Source organism: Gymnodraco acuticeps, unplaced genomic scaffold, assembly GCF_902827175.1.
Source record: "Gymnodraco acuticeps unplaced genomic scaffold, fGymAcu1.1, whole genome shotgun sequence".
NCBI lineage: Eukaryota > Metazoa > Chordata > Actinopteri > Perciformes > Bathydraconidae > Gymnodraco > Gymnodraco acuticeps.
Window position 1 is genome coordinate 44,006 of NW_022990164.1, and position 18,495 is coordinate 62,500.

General features: G+C 40.9%; 1 protein-coding gene, 1 pseudogene and 1 gene segment (V, D, J or C); 2 read left to right on the top strand and 1 right to left on the bottom strand.

Annotated features, from left to right (window-relative positions):
- The first annotated feature begins 412 nt into the window (after positions 1 to 412).
- On the top strand, positions 413 to 4,475 carry LOC117547015 (phosphorylase b kinase regulatory subunit alpha, skeletal muscle isoform-like). Of its 2 annotated transcripts, XM_034217471.1 has the most exons (6): positions 423 to 620; positions 1,331 to 1,375; positions 1,535 to 1,696; positions 2,107 to 2,160; positions 2,310 to 2,510; positions 3,858 to 4,475. In XM_034217471.1, exons 2-6 carry the CDS (start codon positions 1,349 to 1,351, stop codon positions 4,029 to 4,031), a joined length of 618 nt encoding a protein of 205 aa, XP_034073362.1. In that variant the 5' UTR covers positions 423 to 620; positions 1,331 to 1,348; the 3' UTR covers positions 4,032 to 4,475. The 2 variants fall into 2 exon arrangements, with proteins under 2 accessions (XP_034073361.1, XP_034073362.1); XM_034217470.1 differs by having other exon boundaries at positions 413 to 1,375.
- Positions 4,476 to 13,560: 9,085 nt separating this feature from the next.
- Positions 13,561 to 14,158, bottom strand: LOC117547020. The segment is given in 2 exon segments: positions 13,561 to 13,904; positions 14,008 to 14,158. Coding segments are annotated over 2 exon segments (414 nt in total).
- A 555-nt stretch (positions 14,159 to 14,713) lies between these two features.
- LOC117547027 lies at positions 14,714 to 16,479 on the top strand (annotated as a pseudogene).
- The last annotated feature ends 2,016 nt before the right edge of the window (positions 16,480 to 18,495 follow it).

Below are 18,495 nucleotides of genomic sequence, written 5' to 3' on the forward strand. Positions count from 1 at the left end.
TGAAAAGATGTTTTGCTGATTGAATTAAAACTGATATTATATGAAAGCAAAGACTATTTATCACCTTAGCTGTGTCAATGCCACACGGCGCATGACGTGTGTTGATTGATTGATTGAAAAGTTTATTAACAGCTTGTATATTGGGTACAGTACAGTACAGCTCAAAACATACAATTGTTAAGGGGATGCAGACCAGAGAAAGACTTTCGTCTTGTTTACATCAGGGTCCCCCATTTCCAATTCATCATATCATTTAAGACATATAAGACATATTTGACATACAGATGGCTTATTTACAATTTACATTTTAGATTTCGTTCTAATACATCCTAACCGGACATTTAAGACATACCAAGTTACTTTTTAAGACATCAGTTATTTAAACATTATGTTAAATACTGTAAGTGTAAATGTGATTCAGGAACATAGAAGATGTATTGGACAGTTTTAAGGTGATGGTATACATAACTTAGTATACGAATTTACATAAGAAATATTGTTATGTATTCGGTTCAATACTGTTCTTGGTTTTAGGTAAATCATGTTTTTCGGACGTTTGTAACGCAGAGTGGATTTCTTTTCCATTTCAGCTCGACCCGTCACTCTCCTTCTCTCGCAAGGTGACACCAGTATCGACATTTAAACTCGATTTATTTGGATTGAATTCTTGTGAGACTAAAAGCCATGCAGCAGATCATACGAGCCATTAACACTACGCTACTTTGTGGCTGCTAATATTTCGTGCTGGATAATTATTAATAATTGTAAGTGGAGCTGCAACTGATGATTGTCTTCATAATCTGCTGACTTTTATTTTATTTTAAATGAGACTAAGAAATATTCACAAATGGTGTTTTCTGCAGCCAATACATTAAATATAAAAAACTATATATATTTAATGTATTTATTATAATTTTCTGTTGATCAAGTAATTGGTTTATTGGCTTTTTTTCTTTTGGCTGTAATAATAATAATGTATTCATTTAAATATTTGTATTTATTTATTGGAATTTACTAAAAAAACACACTAGTGCTTTTTTAATTTTCTGTTTCAAGGTGATGGAGTTTTAATTTTTTTTTGCCGAACTTTATTGACAGTTCATTCGTTAATTTACTCATCTCTTGTTTTTTCTAACCTCATTTTAATCATTTCCCATCATCCATGCATGCTTTAATTTAGCGAAGCAGGAAGCAGGAGTCCGCTGGCTGTGCGGTTGTGTTGTTGTCATCGTTGTTGTTGTTGTTTTCACTCATCAATGTGTTGTGTTTTACATTTCAATGCATCTTATTGTTTCTTACCCCTCCTTTTTGTTTCTTTTATTCATCTCAGGGAATACGATCTCAGTCAATGGACATAGAAAACTTTGAATCTGGGGTAAACATTTGTCTATTTATCAGATATTTTAAAGTCGTCTCTGCAGCCAACATCATTATTGTGGATGTGTGCGTTTAAAACCGGGAAGAGGGCGCCGCTCTTCCACAATAAAACACATCTTTAACTAACTTCTCTCTTTGTTGTCATGTCTCTGATCAGAGGTACAGGCTGCCCTCCATTGAATCCCTGGACATTCCGGAATGCATACCGGTTGCCAAGGATACCAGGCACGGCCAATGGCTGCGCAGGAGGCGTCTGGACGGAGCGCTGAACCGAGTGCCCGTCGGATTCTACCAGAAAGTCTGGAGGATCCTGCAGAAAGTGAGCTTTAAACACTATTTATTATTTGTTTCTAGGTCTGATTCGACCCATTGGCTCATCCTACACATCTCATTGTTGTGTTAGTGTTGCACAATTAAATAATACAAAAACATAACCGATCAAGAATGTACTTGAAGCCTTCACCTAAATAATTTTACATTTCACAATGTTATAGAGAACACAAGATTACATATACAAAACAATTATATTAATTCAATAGTGATGGCAAACTACTACAACAACATATTATGAAAATTACAATAAAATAACTATTAAATGTGAGAAGTGTGCGAGTAATAGCCTTTCCGGCGTTTTTTGTAGCATTTTATAGAGGAACAGTGTCTTGAGGGATTGATATAGTGAACCTTCTGTGCATAAATGAATAACCTTAAAAAAACATTGTCTTCTAGTGCCACGGTTTGTCCATAGAGGGCTTTGTCCTTCCTTCTTCAACCACCAGAGAGGTAAGAGATCCACATGAAAACTGTCCACAAAAAACATCACTATGACGACTTCTTACATGTGTTCTACTCTGAAGCTACATCCATCCCCCCTTACCCACAGCTGTTATTTAGCATGCCTTTGTCTTTCTCTTCTGACCTCCTTCCTCCAGATGACACCAGGAGAGATCAAGTTCTCGGTGCACGTGGAGACGGTGTTGAACCGCGTCCCTCAGCCCGAGTACCGGCAGCTGCTGGTGGAAGCCATCTTGGTTCTCACCATGCTGGCCGACGTGGAAATCCCCAGCATCGGATCCATCATCCACGTGGAGAAGATCGTGCACCTGGCCAACGACATGTTCTACAAGGATCAGGTGAGCGGGACGTCAACACCACATACATCCAGTGCGTCTTATCAAGACTCAAGGCTTTTATTGTCATGTGTACATATTTACAGACAGATAAAATAGTGCAAGTAAATACAAATAAAATCGAAAAGCACACGACGAAGAAGTAAACAAACACTGAAATAATACGAAAAGAAAGGCAGAGTTGGAGAGGAGCCAAAGACACGGCGCCATTATGCTGAAGGAGATAGGAAAGGAAGGCTTTGAAACTCCTTTCCTTACAATCTAAGATGTTTTAACAGCTTATCATGGCTGCCACTTGAACCAACCAGAACTCTCAGGTCTTCTGGGACGGGTGAAGAAGCAGCGTTCGGTTATTATGCTCCAAATATCTGGAATAAACTCCCAAAAACGTCCGCTGCAACTCTTACTATTTTTAAATCCAGGCTGAAGGCTTTTGATTGAACTATTCATATCTTACACTGTAACTTTTATTGTTGTATTTATATCTGTCTTATTCTATATTAGCTTGTTTTATGTTCATTTTATTCTCTTTGCTTTTAAATTACTGTTAAATTGCCATTTTATAATGTGATTCCGCTGCACGATGTCTTAATGCTGTTAATGTTTGCCTTGCCACTTATGTACCTAAGGGTCATTTCCCTCAGTTAGGAGCCTTTTCAACCATCACAAGGTTCATCTCAATGTCCCTCCTCGACTCCTCTCTTCCCCTCCTCCCGGACTTGACCCGGAAATCGATCAAGACACGCCATTTTGACGGACGTCCCAATTGCTGAAATGCACACGGAGGAGTCGAGGAAGGGGTGAGGGAGGAGACGAAAGGGAGGATACACGAGAGCAGACTACGTGGAAGTGTTTTCACTACTCGCGCATCAGAGCCCCCGCCCCCACCTTCACAGCCGTCTGCTCACTGCAGCTGATCTTACCGTTAAAGGAGGAGTCATTAAATGTTTAAAGTGCTTCATTAAGAGTAAAATATATTACATCTCTTAAACGAATGAGGAGATCATACTCTATAAAAACATTAAAGTGTGCAAAATATACTTACTAATTCAATAATATTGTTTTGATTATAATTATAACTTAAATGAAATGTTAGAGCTGGAAAAACAAATACAGGACCGAAAATAATACATATTGTGTTGTTAATGTACACATGTTTATGGTGACGCCGGAGTGAACAAGGACATCCCAATTAATACCTGAGGACTCCTCTGTCCTCGCGTCTCTCACTCGCGTCTTACGGAGGCAGAGCTAAGACGCAAGGAAGGGACGCGAGTGAGGGAAAGGAGGAGGTGAAATATTGAATGCAATCCACTAAAGACAGCATGTCGTTCTTTCCTCGCCCTGCAGAAGGACCTGGGAGCAGAGGAGCACATCCTGGAGCGAGACCCGTCCACAGGAGTGTGCCGGCTGCTGTACGACAGCGCCCCCAGTGGTCGTTTCGGCAGCATGACCTACCTCACCAAGGCCGTGGCGGTGTACGTTCAGGACTTCCTGCCCAGCGGATCCTGTGCAGTGCAGTGAGAGAGCACGTGAAACCTGAAACCTGAAAAAGAAACCACTCAGTAGAAAACGCTGCTAAAGCTACTATTTGCAGCATTTTTTTACATTCAAGGAAATAACAGGACATCTGCTGTATATTGTCATTATGTGTGTTAATGCAGAGTGTAAGCAAATCATATCGAACTTTAACAACACATGAATTGTGATGTATGCTTTTAGATAAAACATGTATTTGTTGAAGGGGCATTGACACACAGTCATCATGCAAAGAGTGTTTCCTTATCCTCTGAGCACAGGTCATTACAAAAAAAGTCAAAGGACCTGAAACACTGCAGGCACTGGAGCAATAATACACATTTGGTGCTTACGTGAAGAGTTACTGCAGCAGGACAGTAATAAAGAATAAAATACAAATTCAACATATCTTTTGTTGACAATCAGAAAAATATATTTTACCGCCAAACTGAAAAAACGAATAATTTCCGTCCATTTCTAATGTCGTGATGACTGATGTAAGAACTTGTTTACGGGAAAATAGTTAATTATATTTGTTTGATCTTGTGATTTGAAAGTGACAATCACATTTAATCTTCTGTACAGCTATTTAACCACGACTACCTTCAAATAACTTCAGAGACTCAGAAACAAACGTGTGTTCTCATATATGTTGACTTTGAAACTTAAAAATGTTTCACAAAGTGAAAATAATTATTCTAGTTGATCCTAATTTATTACCACATGTATGTTACTTTACCTCTAATCCTACATGCTGAGTAAAAGAATGACAAATATTACGATGTGTCTTAAAGAGTTTGTTTGGGAGACTTATTAATATGCCTTAAGATTGTGTGTGTGTGTGTGTGTGTGTGTGTGTGTGTGTGTGTGTGTGTGTGTGTGTGTGTGTGTGTGTGTGTGTGTGTGTGTGATATGCAAAAATAGCAGACAGGCATGAATTAGTAATTTTTGTTAAAAGAAGGGAAATGCCTTAATGAACTGATCTCATCGGCTAAACTGTTATTTTGTTTTGAGTTTTGTTTAATTGTAATAAAACGTATAGCAATCCACCCATATTTCACCTTTTATGGTTTTCTTCACAAAGTTTGAAGGATTTGGTGTTAAGTAGATTGTGAGAAGAGTCATTTCTGTGGTTAATTTTACAATTATAAGCTGATCTGTTTTTGTTGTCACTATTAGAAGATTTTAGCACCACACTCCATGTGAACTACAACGATCATGGCAGAATGAGTCACCTCTCTCCAAGAGTTAAAGTCCAAAAAAAATAAGCATTTCTTTCTGTTACTGTTCTAGGAAACAGTACCCACTGAACTGTTGGATGTTTTTCTTGTTTTTTGGATCTAATTCTGTAATAAAACTAAGAAAACATGTTTTTTTCTGAGCCTTTTCTTCAACTAACAATAAAAGGTTCACCAGCTTTCACCTTTTGAATTAGTTGGACATCTTCTCTATTTCTCGGTTTTCCAGAACCTTCAGTTGGGAAGATATAGATGCTAATAACGGAGATGGATCAGTTTACACTTTCATGACTTTGTTGTCTTAAAGATGAGTGAAAATGGTGGAAATCTCCTGAAAAAAGCTAAAAGGTTGATTTTGAGTTTAAGCGTTTTTGTCCTAAGTCGACAATTAACCTTGTATGTGTAATTACTTGATGTTCGTTTAACTTAAAGTGGACCTATCATGCTATTTTTTGTCAATAGCATAGGTCTCAGATATATAAAAAACATGTCTATGAAGTGTTTTGCTCAAAATAACAAACAGATCCCCCATTCTAGCCATGCCTCATATCCCTCTATTTCACTTCCTGTTTCAAAAGTGCTGATTTTGGGTATAAAGCTTTAACAAAAAATTGTTAATCATATCATGGATTATCAAGGATTATCTCTGAAACAGTATGGAGCTCAAAGGCTTTCTCTCTTGCCGGTTATACCACAAGGTGAGTTCCTTTTTACTTCCTGCTTCTTCACACACATGCTCTCCAGTACAGGTTAGCTCTGAGTGTTAGCGATGCTAATGTAAACACTGACCATATTACGTCCAAAACAGTCGGGCATTGTTTCTGATAGCAACGTTTCTGATTGGGCCGTGGGTCCACATTTCAGATATTACGTCATATCGGACGCAAATCTGGATCAGCTCCGTTGTAGCCCCGTTTTTAGAGATTTGGGCACGGAGGAAAAGAGAGTTTTTTTTTCTGATGCTGCGTGAGTTCCCCGACGCACCGGGGACACATATTTATGTATAAAAGACATACAAAAGTGCATTTTGCATGATAGGTCCCCTTTAATCATACAACAGTTTAATCATTTACCCGCCAAAAATTTAAATAAACTACATTTTTTCATACATTCATTTTGTATTGGTTGTTTTTAAAATGGTGAAACCACTTCTCTAAACTGAACTTATTGAATAAGGCCAGAACATCAGTGTAATCACAGGAAATATTGAAATGTTTAGTTTGCAGAAGGGTTAAGTCAACCAGCAGGTGGCACTACATGTGCACAGAAGTGTCATAACTTCAAGGCTTAAGGTCAGTGCAGTTTTTTTACTTTCCATCAGATGTAATGTATGATAAACTGTATTAACAAACACTGTCAGAGAGATAGACATGCTATGTTGTTTAACTGTTGTGTAGAAAACTTTATATTTGCTGTTCTCTTATATTTTCTTGGCTACTGCCATGATCTGGTTATCTTGCAAGGAAGGCCAGAAGTAATCTTAAAAAAAAGAAAATAGAAGCTGGGCAACTTTGCACTCTTATGTATTCTCTGGAGAAAACTGTCATATACCTCATTCACACCAACGGTGTTTCAGGGCCGGTTCGGAGCTGGAGCTCTTCATCTCTCTGCTGATAGGCTTCCCCTTCAGCTCCTCTTCCTCCCTCAGAGCTGCCAGTCTGGACTCCTCTTCCTCTTTCAGGAACTGATGGAACTGGTTAAACTCTGCTCTGATCTGCCTCTCTTGCGGCTTTCACACCAGCGCTTTTCCCTTTCTATCTCCGAGCTAGAGCTTTTCTGGTTCAGCTCCGGTTTCCCTTTTCTGCTCCCGCTCTGTTCACACCGCCCAGCACCCGACTGGTGCTGCCGCTGCTGCGTCATGACGTCACCGTTTACAATCGCTGATCTGCTCCCCAACGGCATTACGGCGCTCACAACAACGGGGAACTGCGTCGGGTCGATGATCGTGTTGCTTTTAATCACACGAAGCCAGATTAAATTGAATAACGACTTCTCCAACCTTATACTTTGCTCCAGAGTGCCGTGGTTCATTGCTTATTAATGTGTTTCTGCAGCATTTACCGACCGCTGCAGTGTTGGCTGCTCTTCCACGGGAGTTTATTCTCCTCCGTTAGCTCCCGGTTAGCTCACACTGCTGCGGCCGCTCTAAAGTATTCACTGTCCGACTCACACAAGCAGCTGATACATATCCCCAGTTCCCCTTAGCCTAAGTGAATGTGTGTCAGTCTGAATTGACGCTGTTTGGTATCACAACGCTGTTATGAAAGTTTCTCTGGTATAAAATGGGTGATGTTAGCATAGCAACCGAAGCTAACTGACTACTTGCTATTGCTATCCTATTGTGGCATAAACCGTTTTCTACAGGCACATTTTACCGGCGTATTTTTATTATGATTCTACTTGTGATAGTCGGACACGACAACCTGTAGAGCCCATGTATTGATTCCATCCGATAGCTGCTATAATACAAAACAACACGTCTGCCTCTCTCCACAATGATCAATAACAATGAACGGATGGTATAAAAAATGGTATAAACAGGTGGCAACATGTTTGATGAAGGTGTTGTGCTGGGCTATATCATGCAATCGAAAGTGAAACATAAGCTCGCTCCATTGCGGAGATATTCCCGCGAGAGTGCGGAAAACTTAAATGTATTTATTTATTTCAAATGTGAAATGTTACCAATATACTCACTCACCACTAGGGGGCGCTCACGGACCACCAGTGGTCCGCGGACCACACTTTGAGAAGCACTGTTAGACCGACAATTTTTTGGAGCTGGAAGTGAACCCGATTCCGGAGCTAAGAGCCGGCGCCGCTGCGGTGTGAACAGGAAAAACCGGCGCTTTTCAGGCTCCAGCTCCGAGCCGGAGCTGAAAAAGCGCTGGTGTGAAAGGGGCATTAGCTCCAGAATCCGGTTCGTTTCAAGCACCAAAAAATTGTCCGGCCAGAGCAAAAGCACCACATACGTCACGCTTACGTCGAGGCAGGGGCAGAGACAGATCAACTCCTGAACAACAACAAAAAACCCGCGTTTTATCCAGTTTGTACACAACGATGGAGAAACTTAACAAGAGTTTCAGAGTTTCTGCCATAGACTGTAAAGGTTTCTGCTCATGGTGAAGCAACGTTTCTGCTTGTTAAGGTGGAACCTGAGCATTCACGTTGATCACCTCTCATTATAACTCATTATAAATCTATAAAACTATAAATATTAAACTTTACTTCACGTGTTCATTTGAGAACAGCTGTTACATACCTGGGTGAAGGTTACAGTTCATTTAAATGAAAGAAACAACGTTACTCCACACTCATGGTTCAGTCCACCTTAAAAAATAAGACCGACCTCGGAAGCAGTTGTTTTAAAAAAAACTTTATTGACACGAGTACACTTTTTTATAAGAATATAACTAAACCACAGAAATGACTCCGGAAAAGCTGCAGATAGAGCCATAGGAAATTAATGCAACTGATTTAATCCGCGCGGTTTGGCTTTATGAAGCAGGCACGCAAACGGTTACGTCATGATGCAAACGATGACGCAACAACGCATTACCAGTCGGACTCTGGGCGGTGTGAAAAGAGCCAGAGCTAAACCGAAGAACTGGTTTCTGAACCTGAAAAGCTCTAGCACGGAGCTTGAACCGGAGTTACGTTGGTGTGAATGAGATAATATTGAAAAATAGCTTGACTCTGGAGATCCAACCCAGTCTCACGACATTTCGTGTTATAGTCACGAGTCACGACATTTAATCTATTGATTCGTGTTCACCAACACAATTTAAAAGCAATGTATTTCTATTGGTAGGATGTTTCGTGTCTGCACCACGTATTTTTTCCTGTTGGGTCTTGGAAGACCGGAAGCTGTGTGGTTCATAAAAACATGTTCTTACTCAATATCAAGCCACGATTATTTAAGGTTAAGATCAGCTTTTAAAAAAACGTATTTGACACTTTGGGTTTATTTTCCAACAGAAACCTGGACAAAGTCAATAGACTCCCTCAGGTAGTTATTTTGCCTTTGACAGAGCCCGAAGGCTTCACGCTTCACCTCGTTCCTCTCTGCTTGATCCATGGCTCTCTCAGCTCGCCTGGCGAGAGGAGTGCGGCCCCGTCCACACTACAGCGTCGACAGCTTCAATCTGCCCATTCACTTTGAATGGGGTGACGTCACGTTGCCTCGCTTTTTCGCCGAACTGAATTGTGGGTAGCATAGCGGTCCGTCTCCGGCGTCTCCGGCGTCAGAAGTTGAACAATGTTCAACTTCTGACGCCGGAGACGCCAGAGTAGCCAGCGCCAGCCAATCAAATCCCATTTCTGAAAATCTGACAGCTCAAGCCGTAGCCAATCAAACCGCGTCTAAGCTGGGAGAGATATCCCGCCGTTCATTTCTATATTTAAAAAAAAGATGGAGGAGAAACTAATTATCGCCGTAGCAAATCACCCGGTTTTGTATGACCAGACCCTCTTCACCTACCGGGATACAAACCGGAGGAACCAGGCATGGAGGGAGGTGGCAGAGACAGTGGGTGAAACTGGTAGGTTTTCGCCTGTTTGGGGAGTTTATATATATATATATATTGCTCCCATAAAATCCCCGGGGGGTTTTGCTTTGTATGTCGGGGGCGGGAGATTCATGTGATTGGTTGTTGGTCGCGTTGCTTGAATAAAATCCCCAAGCTTCAGACACGCCCAGCTCCAAGCTTTTTTTGAAGCTGTAGTGTGGACGCTCCGTTAGTTCAAGCAAAGCGAATCTGGACCAAAAGACGACTTGACTTCCTGTTCGACCTCGGCGAACCTTAGGTCGCAGTCCTCGGCCATCTTCCCGATGTTGTCCGCTTGCTGGCTTCCGTGTCTGCGTAATCAAAACATGAGTCACAAACATTTCGCTGGCCTTTTTAAGATGGCTGCCTCATCAAATGAGTCCCAAGGGAAATACTGGAAACAAGGTTCCTTCCCAACTGAGACCTATTTTACATGACAACTTGCACAACTAAGGTACCGTTTACACGAGGACAAAACGGGTTGTATCTGCTACTTTTCTGCCTATAGCCCGTTCGTTCCGACGAGGCCGACACGTAAACGCGTAAACGGACCCCACAAACGATAACGGGTCCCAAGGTGGATAGATCTGCAAACGGAAGGCTCTGGGGGGCAAACGGCTCCATGTGTACACCCTCTACGATCATTTTCTGATAACGATGAAATAGCCCCGCCTCCCTCTCCCCACGTCTCCTGCTGCTGCTGGGCTGTCAGAAGAGAGGGAGGGAAAGAGTGGCTTTTATTATTCTTATATTATTATATAGAGTCGTTATCAATTTGTTTTAAAGCTCAATAAATAACAAAGAAGATCTCTGACCGGCACTTTTCAAATTTTGTCCGGAAGATTTCAACTTTAACGAACATGTTGACCGGCGGAAAAAAATGTTAACTGAAACTCTGCTGCATGGTTCCCTCGTCCCTTGGAACGTCGTCGTCGGTGGGTGTTTTTCATCTGCTGGTGGACTACCGGAGAGATTTACAGCAACCATGCTCCGGGGTCTTCTTCGCCCATTTTGGTATATTTTGTGGCGGCAGCAGCGCCACTTACAGGCCCGGCATATGTACTACAGCATTTCCAGCGGGTCGAGCGGTGTCGTGTTAATTGAGCCCAATGCGTGTGAACGGAAGACTTTTTTGAAAACGAATTCGCTGCGTAAACGCAAACGTACCCGTTTCGTCCTCGTGTAAATGGGGCCTAAACAGCTTAATGCTTATTGATTTAAAAAATAAATAGAAAATAAACGAATAAACAACCAAAATTAACTCCACAATGCTTCACGGTGGGAACCAGTGTCTGGTAGACCATTGTCTTTAGTAGGACATTTAATTTGTTATAAGCTTAGAAAATAGTATATATATTCAAATAATTGAACATTTACTATAACAACTGTTTATTTATGACCTAATGACAATTATAGAAACACTTGATTGTTCAACTTTTCACATATCGGGAACTGAGAAACTCAGGTTCCCATTATGAATGACTAAAAAACATTTCTCACTGGCAGACAAGATGAATTATTAAAAAGGGAAAGACACATGAGCATGTTGAAGCACTTCCAAAAAGCCTTCATAAGGGATGCCATGTCAGAAAGTTACTAGTAAGAAAAAAGGTCTGCTGGCAAACTCAAACAAAAAAGATTGTGTTTTGTGTTAATGCTTGTGGACTCAAAGGACAGATCCAATGAACGCAGATGATGAGGAACTTTATTGAGCAACAGTGCCGAGTCCCTCCATCAGCGTGTAGTGGCACTCATCCACCACCTGAGGGTGCAGCAGAACAAACTATGTCAGACAGAGAATTTCAATTGTGAGTTGATGAAGAAAAGAACATTTAAACCTGGAGATGATCTTTGACCTCCATGAGAGCAGAATCATTCATACTTGATCAATTGTTTTAGTTGAATGTTTAGGCAAAGCTTGACTCTTGCAGAATTGTGTCAGTACGTGTGGGTAGATGGAGGCAGACTTAATGCATCTGTAACTGAACACTAAGTCTTTCTGGGACAACGCTTGCAGTTAATATGGCAAAAATGTTGATTTATATAATACTTACTTTTGCAAATTGATTAAAAAGCAGTACATTAAAACGTCACGTTAAGAGGCAGAGCAGAGTGGACATTTGAATTAGTTTTTGGTTGTTCAAATCATATACATACATCTTGTTCTAAACTTATGCAACATTTCTAAATTGTGTGATATACTGTCTCAAATGTTTAAAATATGGATGTCATTTAAATACACATCAAGCAATTGATTGCTGACAGTTCATTCCATGTATTTGTTCATGTATCCAATAAGAACTTTAATTTAAAATATGATAACATAGTTTAGAAACGTGTCTTTTGGTGGTCTGACATATTTCAGGTGGTTCTGTACGAAGTGTCTCCGTGCTGATTTGCATGAGAGGCTTCTTAAAGGGAAGTGAAACAATGTGTGAGTGAGAGACTGATGGAGCAGAACCAACATCTGACAGAAACTCCTTAAAGGCGGCAGAGGTTCAACATGGACTCCAGGATACTCTGCAAGTTCTACAGGTGCACCATAGAGAGGGTCCTGACTGCACCGCCCTCAACCGTAAGACTTTACAGAGGCTGGTGAAAACTGCACAGAACATTACCAGGACGGAGCTGCCATCCATGGAGGACCTTTACTCCCAGCGGCTCAGGAAGACGGCCCTCAGGATTACAAAAGACCCCCATCACCCCAGCCACAAACTGTTCTGTCTGCTGCCGTCTGGCAGGCGCTACCGCAGCATCCGGACTAAAACCCCCAGACTCAGGGACAGTTTCATCCCACAGGCCATGAGACTTTTAAACACTCGAACGCTTTCAAGAGCATCCATACACATGAATCTGTTTGCATCTTGAAAATTATGTATCTAATGTATCATATTCCAATTAGACTATTCTTGAACTATTTCTATTTTATTTGTATTTACTAGCACATCTTAAAACATTCTCTTGCACTATTTTATACCAAACAAAAGCACCAGACTCAGAGACAGTTTCATCACACAGGCTATAACACTATTAAACACCTGAGCTTGCACTATTTGAATTTGTAGTATTGTTTTTTAAATGTATTTTTGTATGTCTTGTAATTGCACTGTTGAGGAACCTGCGATCTAAGTTTTTCATTACATAATTACATCACAGTTGTGTATATGTTATGACAATAAACTTTGCAGCTTGGATTTAGAAGAAATATAATCAAATGATAAATGTAAGCATTGTGGTCTCTAAATGTATTTGTATTGATGTGACATACTCACACAAGCTAAAATGTAGCACCTTAAGTTTTAATGGAAACTATGTGTGAATTGAATCAACAAGCTAATTTATGAGAAGGTTAGGAATTGTGTTTAATAGCCTCTTTCAACAGGATTACAATAATAACTTATTATAGTATATTTAATTTATATACAGACTTCATTGTCAGTCGACTTTTAAATACAAATGTTTTCTCATTTATAACTATTTTTCTATAAAGTATAAAGTGAATGGTCTTTTTTTAATACTGGTGTGTGTGTGTGTGTGTGTGTGTGTGTGTGTGTGTGTGTGTGTGTGTGTGTGTGGTGTGTGTGTGTGTGTGTGTGTGTGTGTGTGTGTGTGTGTGTGTGTGTGTGTGTGTGTGTGTGTGTGTGTGTGTGTGTGTGTGTGTGTGTGTGTGTGCTCAGTGAAGTGTATCAGTCTCTGCAGTAGCTTCCAGCTGCAGCAGTCAGTTCAGTTCCTGTTCAGTCTGACTGAGGGAGGTTTTTGTACGACGCTTTTTCACTGTGTGAACACATACTGACTGTTGATGACATGGAAACTCTGACAGTAGTAAACTGCTGCATCATCAGGCTGGACTCCACTGATGGTCAGAGTGAAGTCAGAGTTTGATCCACTGCCTGTAAAACGCTCTGAAATCCCTGTTTCTCGAGTGCTAGTATACTTAATGAGCAGTTTAGGAGTTCCTCCATCTCTCTGTTGGTACCAGGCTAAAGAGTTCACATTATAAATATTCTGACTGGTCGTACATGTGATGGAGACGGAGCGTCCCGGAGCAGAGCTCACTGCTCCAGACTGAGTCACTGTGACCTGGCCTCTGGACTCTGAGGAGAGACAAAGACAGAAAGCAGCGTCATGGTTTTGTCCGCTTCATTTCAGAGGGACGGATGTTCACAGAGGAGAGGAGTTTGATTCTCTGGACTTTACCTGTGAAGCAGCAGCAGAGGAGAGTCCAGATGAGGACGCAGATCAAAGTCATGTTCTTGATGAGGAGGATTCCTGTGGCTTCTGTTGTCATGAAGGACAGCTGTCAGTCATCCAGTGCTCAACTCTCAGGACTATAAAGTGTCCCAGAGCACTGGAGCATGGTGCTGCTGATGCAAAGTGTCTCTCTATGGAAATGCTCTGACTGACTCCAACAGGGACCTGGATTATTGATCACGAAGAAGAAGAGAAAGAAGATGGACCTCCCCTGGGGGAGCATTCAGTTTCCACTCTGTGTTCTTTACACACCTTACAAGCACATAGGTGCACAGGAGCATGTGCCAGGGAGCACTTGGGGGTCCGGTGCCCTGCTCAAGGGCACTGCCGCCCGGACTGGGTCAGGGCTCAATTGTTCTTTCCAAAGAACATTTAAAACTGTCCTATAATTCACTCCCACTAGAATCAAAGCTCTCTTCCTCCACAACAATCTAAAATAAAGCTTTATCAAATGACAATGATTTACATTTTGCCCGATTGATTAGAGAGTTCTTCTTAAGAAATAACGTCATTACATGTACTTCATTCAATATGAGTATTTTGCTTTTTAAATGTCTAACAGCTCATAAAAACAGATTCAATACTTCTCCATAGTTTGTGAATCTGTTTCAAACATTGGAAGCAGTTATTATATAAAGTGGGTAAACCGTGGATGTGTTTGGTGAGTTTGTTTGTGTCAAAGTCAGAGAGCCGTGTCTCTCTACAGTGAGAGGTTTTTGTACGGCGGCTCAATGACTTTGTATCACTGTGGCACACGTTCGGTGGAGGAACCAGACTGGATGTTGGAAGTAAGTCAAATGTTAATTTATAAGAGCAATTTCTCTTTCGTTGTAATTGTTATTCAGCTTACTAGGAGAAATAGTTGCCTCTCCATGTTATTGTATCCATACTTTTATAAATACGTTGAACTGAGAGGCTAACTTTACTCCAGCAAAAGACGTTTAAATGTTTTCATGAGAGTTAAACATTGAACAGAGAATAAATCATTATGTCCACCTTTAATGGTGAAGTAGCATCTTGAGGGCTGGTAGGTTTAGTTCAGTGAGTCAAAGTCAGAGAGCCGTGTCTCTCTACAGCGAGAGGTTTTTGTACGGCGGCTCAATGACTTTGTATCACTGTGGTGGACTTTTGGTGGAGGAACCAGACTGGATGTTGGAAGTAAGTTTCTGCACAAAAACTAAATATGATGACGTTTAAATTCTGTGTTAGAATGTTTGAGAGATAGATATATATTATTTTAATTGTAATGTTTAGATAGTATTAGTATTCATGTCTTTATTCCTCTTCATCATTGAGCCTAAGTCGGAGCATGTTTTCCTGAAATGTCTTTATACATTCCCAACATGCTGTCATTTAAACAGCTTCAGATGTGAAATGATGAAACTGCTAATGTTTCATTCACTTGTTCTTCATTTGTTCTCGATTCTCCCGTCTGTTTTCAAATAAATTACGAATACAGTTTTTAAATACGGTTGAACAGAGTAAAGATAACGATGGATATTTAAAAAATTTGTTGAATTCTTTCAGACATTATTTTAAAGTTTGTAAAACAGGGTAATTATTGAGATTCACATTAAGCTCAATTGATTGTTTCATTTCCCGTATTTGTTCATTTATCCACTAAATAGTTTAATTATGGTTTGTAGAGTTCAGGGTTTGGATGATTTAGACCACAACTATTTAAAATGTGTCCTAATGTTGTACTTTATTTCCAGTGAGACATATTTCAGGTGATTCTGTATGAAGTGTCTCCGTGCTGATTTGCATGAGAGGCTTCTTAAAGGGAAGTGAAACAATGTGTGAGTGAGAGACTGATGGAGCAGAACCAACATCTGACAGAAACTCCTTAAAGGAGAAGCGCTCTCACAGTAAAGGTGTCCCAGTGTCTGCTGGTTGATGGACAGCTGTGTGCTCCCTGTCCTCTAATCTGATTGGTGTCTCCTAGGTGATGTCCAGCCCACCCTGACGGTGCTGCCCCCCCTCCACAGAAGAGCTGCAGCAGGGGAAGGCCACGCTCATGTGCCTGGCCAACAAGGGCTTCCCCTCAGACTGGAGTCTGGCCTGGAAGGTGGACGGCAGCAGCAGCTGGGAGGAGAGCAGGAGCCCCGGGGTGCTGGAGAAGGACGCCCACTACAGCTGGAGCAGCACCCTGAAGTTCTCTGCAGACCAGTGGAGGAAGGTGGTCTCTGTGACCTGTGAGGCCACCCAGGGCTCCCAGACTCCGCTCTCAGAGACACTGAGGAGAGACCAGTGTTCCCAGTCCTGAGCTGACTCACTGGGACTCTGCTTTCTCTCTCACACTGCTCTCAGTCTGCTCTCTGGCTCTCAGGACATGTTTCAACATCAACCTGTTTCTGCTTGTGTCGATGGTTTCAACATTTAAAATAATAAAGATTAATGTGTGTATTATAAAAGTGACATGTCTTCTGATTACATTTCTGTAAGATATTATAAAGTAACCTTATTTACATTCATTCACAAAAGTCAAAACATTACCAAGTCAATATTTCCCATATTACTTTCTAATGGTCTTTGGGTTTGGTTTTACTTCTGGAATCGCTCTAGTTTTATCTTTGTTAATACAAACTGGTTCCAATAAATATAGTAAGAACATCAGGGTAAACCACAAAGCTCTCTCTTATCACTAATGTTTAAGTATATATCAAACCTCCCATTTCTAGGTAAAATCATTGAAAAAGTTGTTTTTCAACAGTTGAGTAATTTCTTGCATTTAAATAACTGTTTTGATGTGTTCCAGTCAGGCTTTCGTCCAAACCACAGCACTGAGACTGCTCTTGTAAAGGTCTTTAATGACATCCACTTAAACACAGACAGTGGCAGAACTTCAGTGTTAGTATTATTAGATCTCAGAGCTGCGTTTGACACTGTTGACCACAGCATATTACTAGACCGACTGGAGAACTGGGTGGGACTTTCGGAAACAGTTCTGAATTGGTTTGAATCCTATTTAAAGGACAGAAACAACTTTGTTTCTATAGGTAAATACACATCTGAGTTGACAAATATGACATGTGGGGTTCCTCAAGGCTCCATCTTGGGGCCTCTTCTCTTTAACATCTACATGCTACCACTGGCTCAGATAATGAAGAACAACAAAATAAGTTACCATAGCTATGCAGATGACACACAAATTTACGTAACAATTTCACCAGGAGACTATGCTCCAATTCAAACACTGAGTAAGTGCATTGAACAAATCAATGACTGGATGTGTCAGAACTTTCTCCAATTAAACAAAGATAAAACTGAGGTAATGGTTTTTGGAGCCAAGGCAGAACGTATAAAAGTGAGCGCTGAGCTTCAGTGTGCAATGTTCAAAACAACAGATAAAGCCAGAAATCTAGGTGTAGTCATGGACTCTGACCGGAGTTTCAACAGTCACATTAAAACAGTTACTAAATCAGCCTACTGTCACCTAAAGAACATATCTAGGATTAAAAGACTAATGTCACAGCAGGATTTGGAAAAACTTGTCCATGCTTTTATCTTCAGTAGACTCGACTACTGCAATGGTGTCTTCACAGGTCTCACTAAAAAATCTATTAGGAAGCTGCAGCTAATTCAGAACGCTGCTGCTCGAGTCCTCACTAACACTAAGAAAGTGGATCACATCACTCCTGTTCTGAAGTCTTTACACTGGCTTCCTGTGTGTCAAAGAATAGATTTCAAAATACTGCTGCTGGTTTATAAAGCACTGAATGGTTTAGGCCCAAAATACATTTCTGACCTCCTGCTAAATTATGAACCATCCAGATCTCTCAGGTCTTCAGGGACTGGTCAGCTTTCTGTCCCCAGAGTCAGAACTAAACACGGAGAAGCAGCGTTCAGTTATTATGCTCCAAATATCTGGAACAAACTCCCAGAAACCTGCAGGTCCGCTGCAACTCTGACTACTTTTAAATCCAGGCTGAAGACTTTTCTTTTTGTCGCTGCTTTTAATTGAACTATTCATATCTTAGACTGCACTGTAACTTTTATCCATGTACTTTTTTCTTTTAATGTTTAATTGACAGCACTGTAACTTTTATCCATGTATTTTTTCTTTTAATGTTTATTTTATTAGCTTTTCTTTTAATGACTGATTTTAAATGCCATTTTCTTAATCTCTTTCATTTTTTGTAAAGCACTTTGAATTGCCTTGTGTTGAAAAGTGCTATATAAATAAACTTGCCTTGCCTTGCCTTGCCTTGCCTTGCCTTGCCTTGCCTTGCCTTGCCTTGCCTTGCCTTGCCTTGCCTTGCCTTGCCTTGCCTTGCCTTGCCTTGCCTTGCCTTGCCTTGCCTTGCCTTGCCTTGCCTTGCCTTGCCTTGCCTGCCTTGCCTTGCCTTGCCTTGCCTTGCCTTGCCTTGCCTTGCCTTGCATTGCCTTGCTCTTGCCTTGCCTTGCTTGCCTTGCATTCGCTTGCCTTGCCTT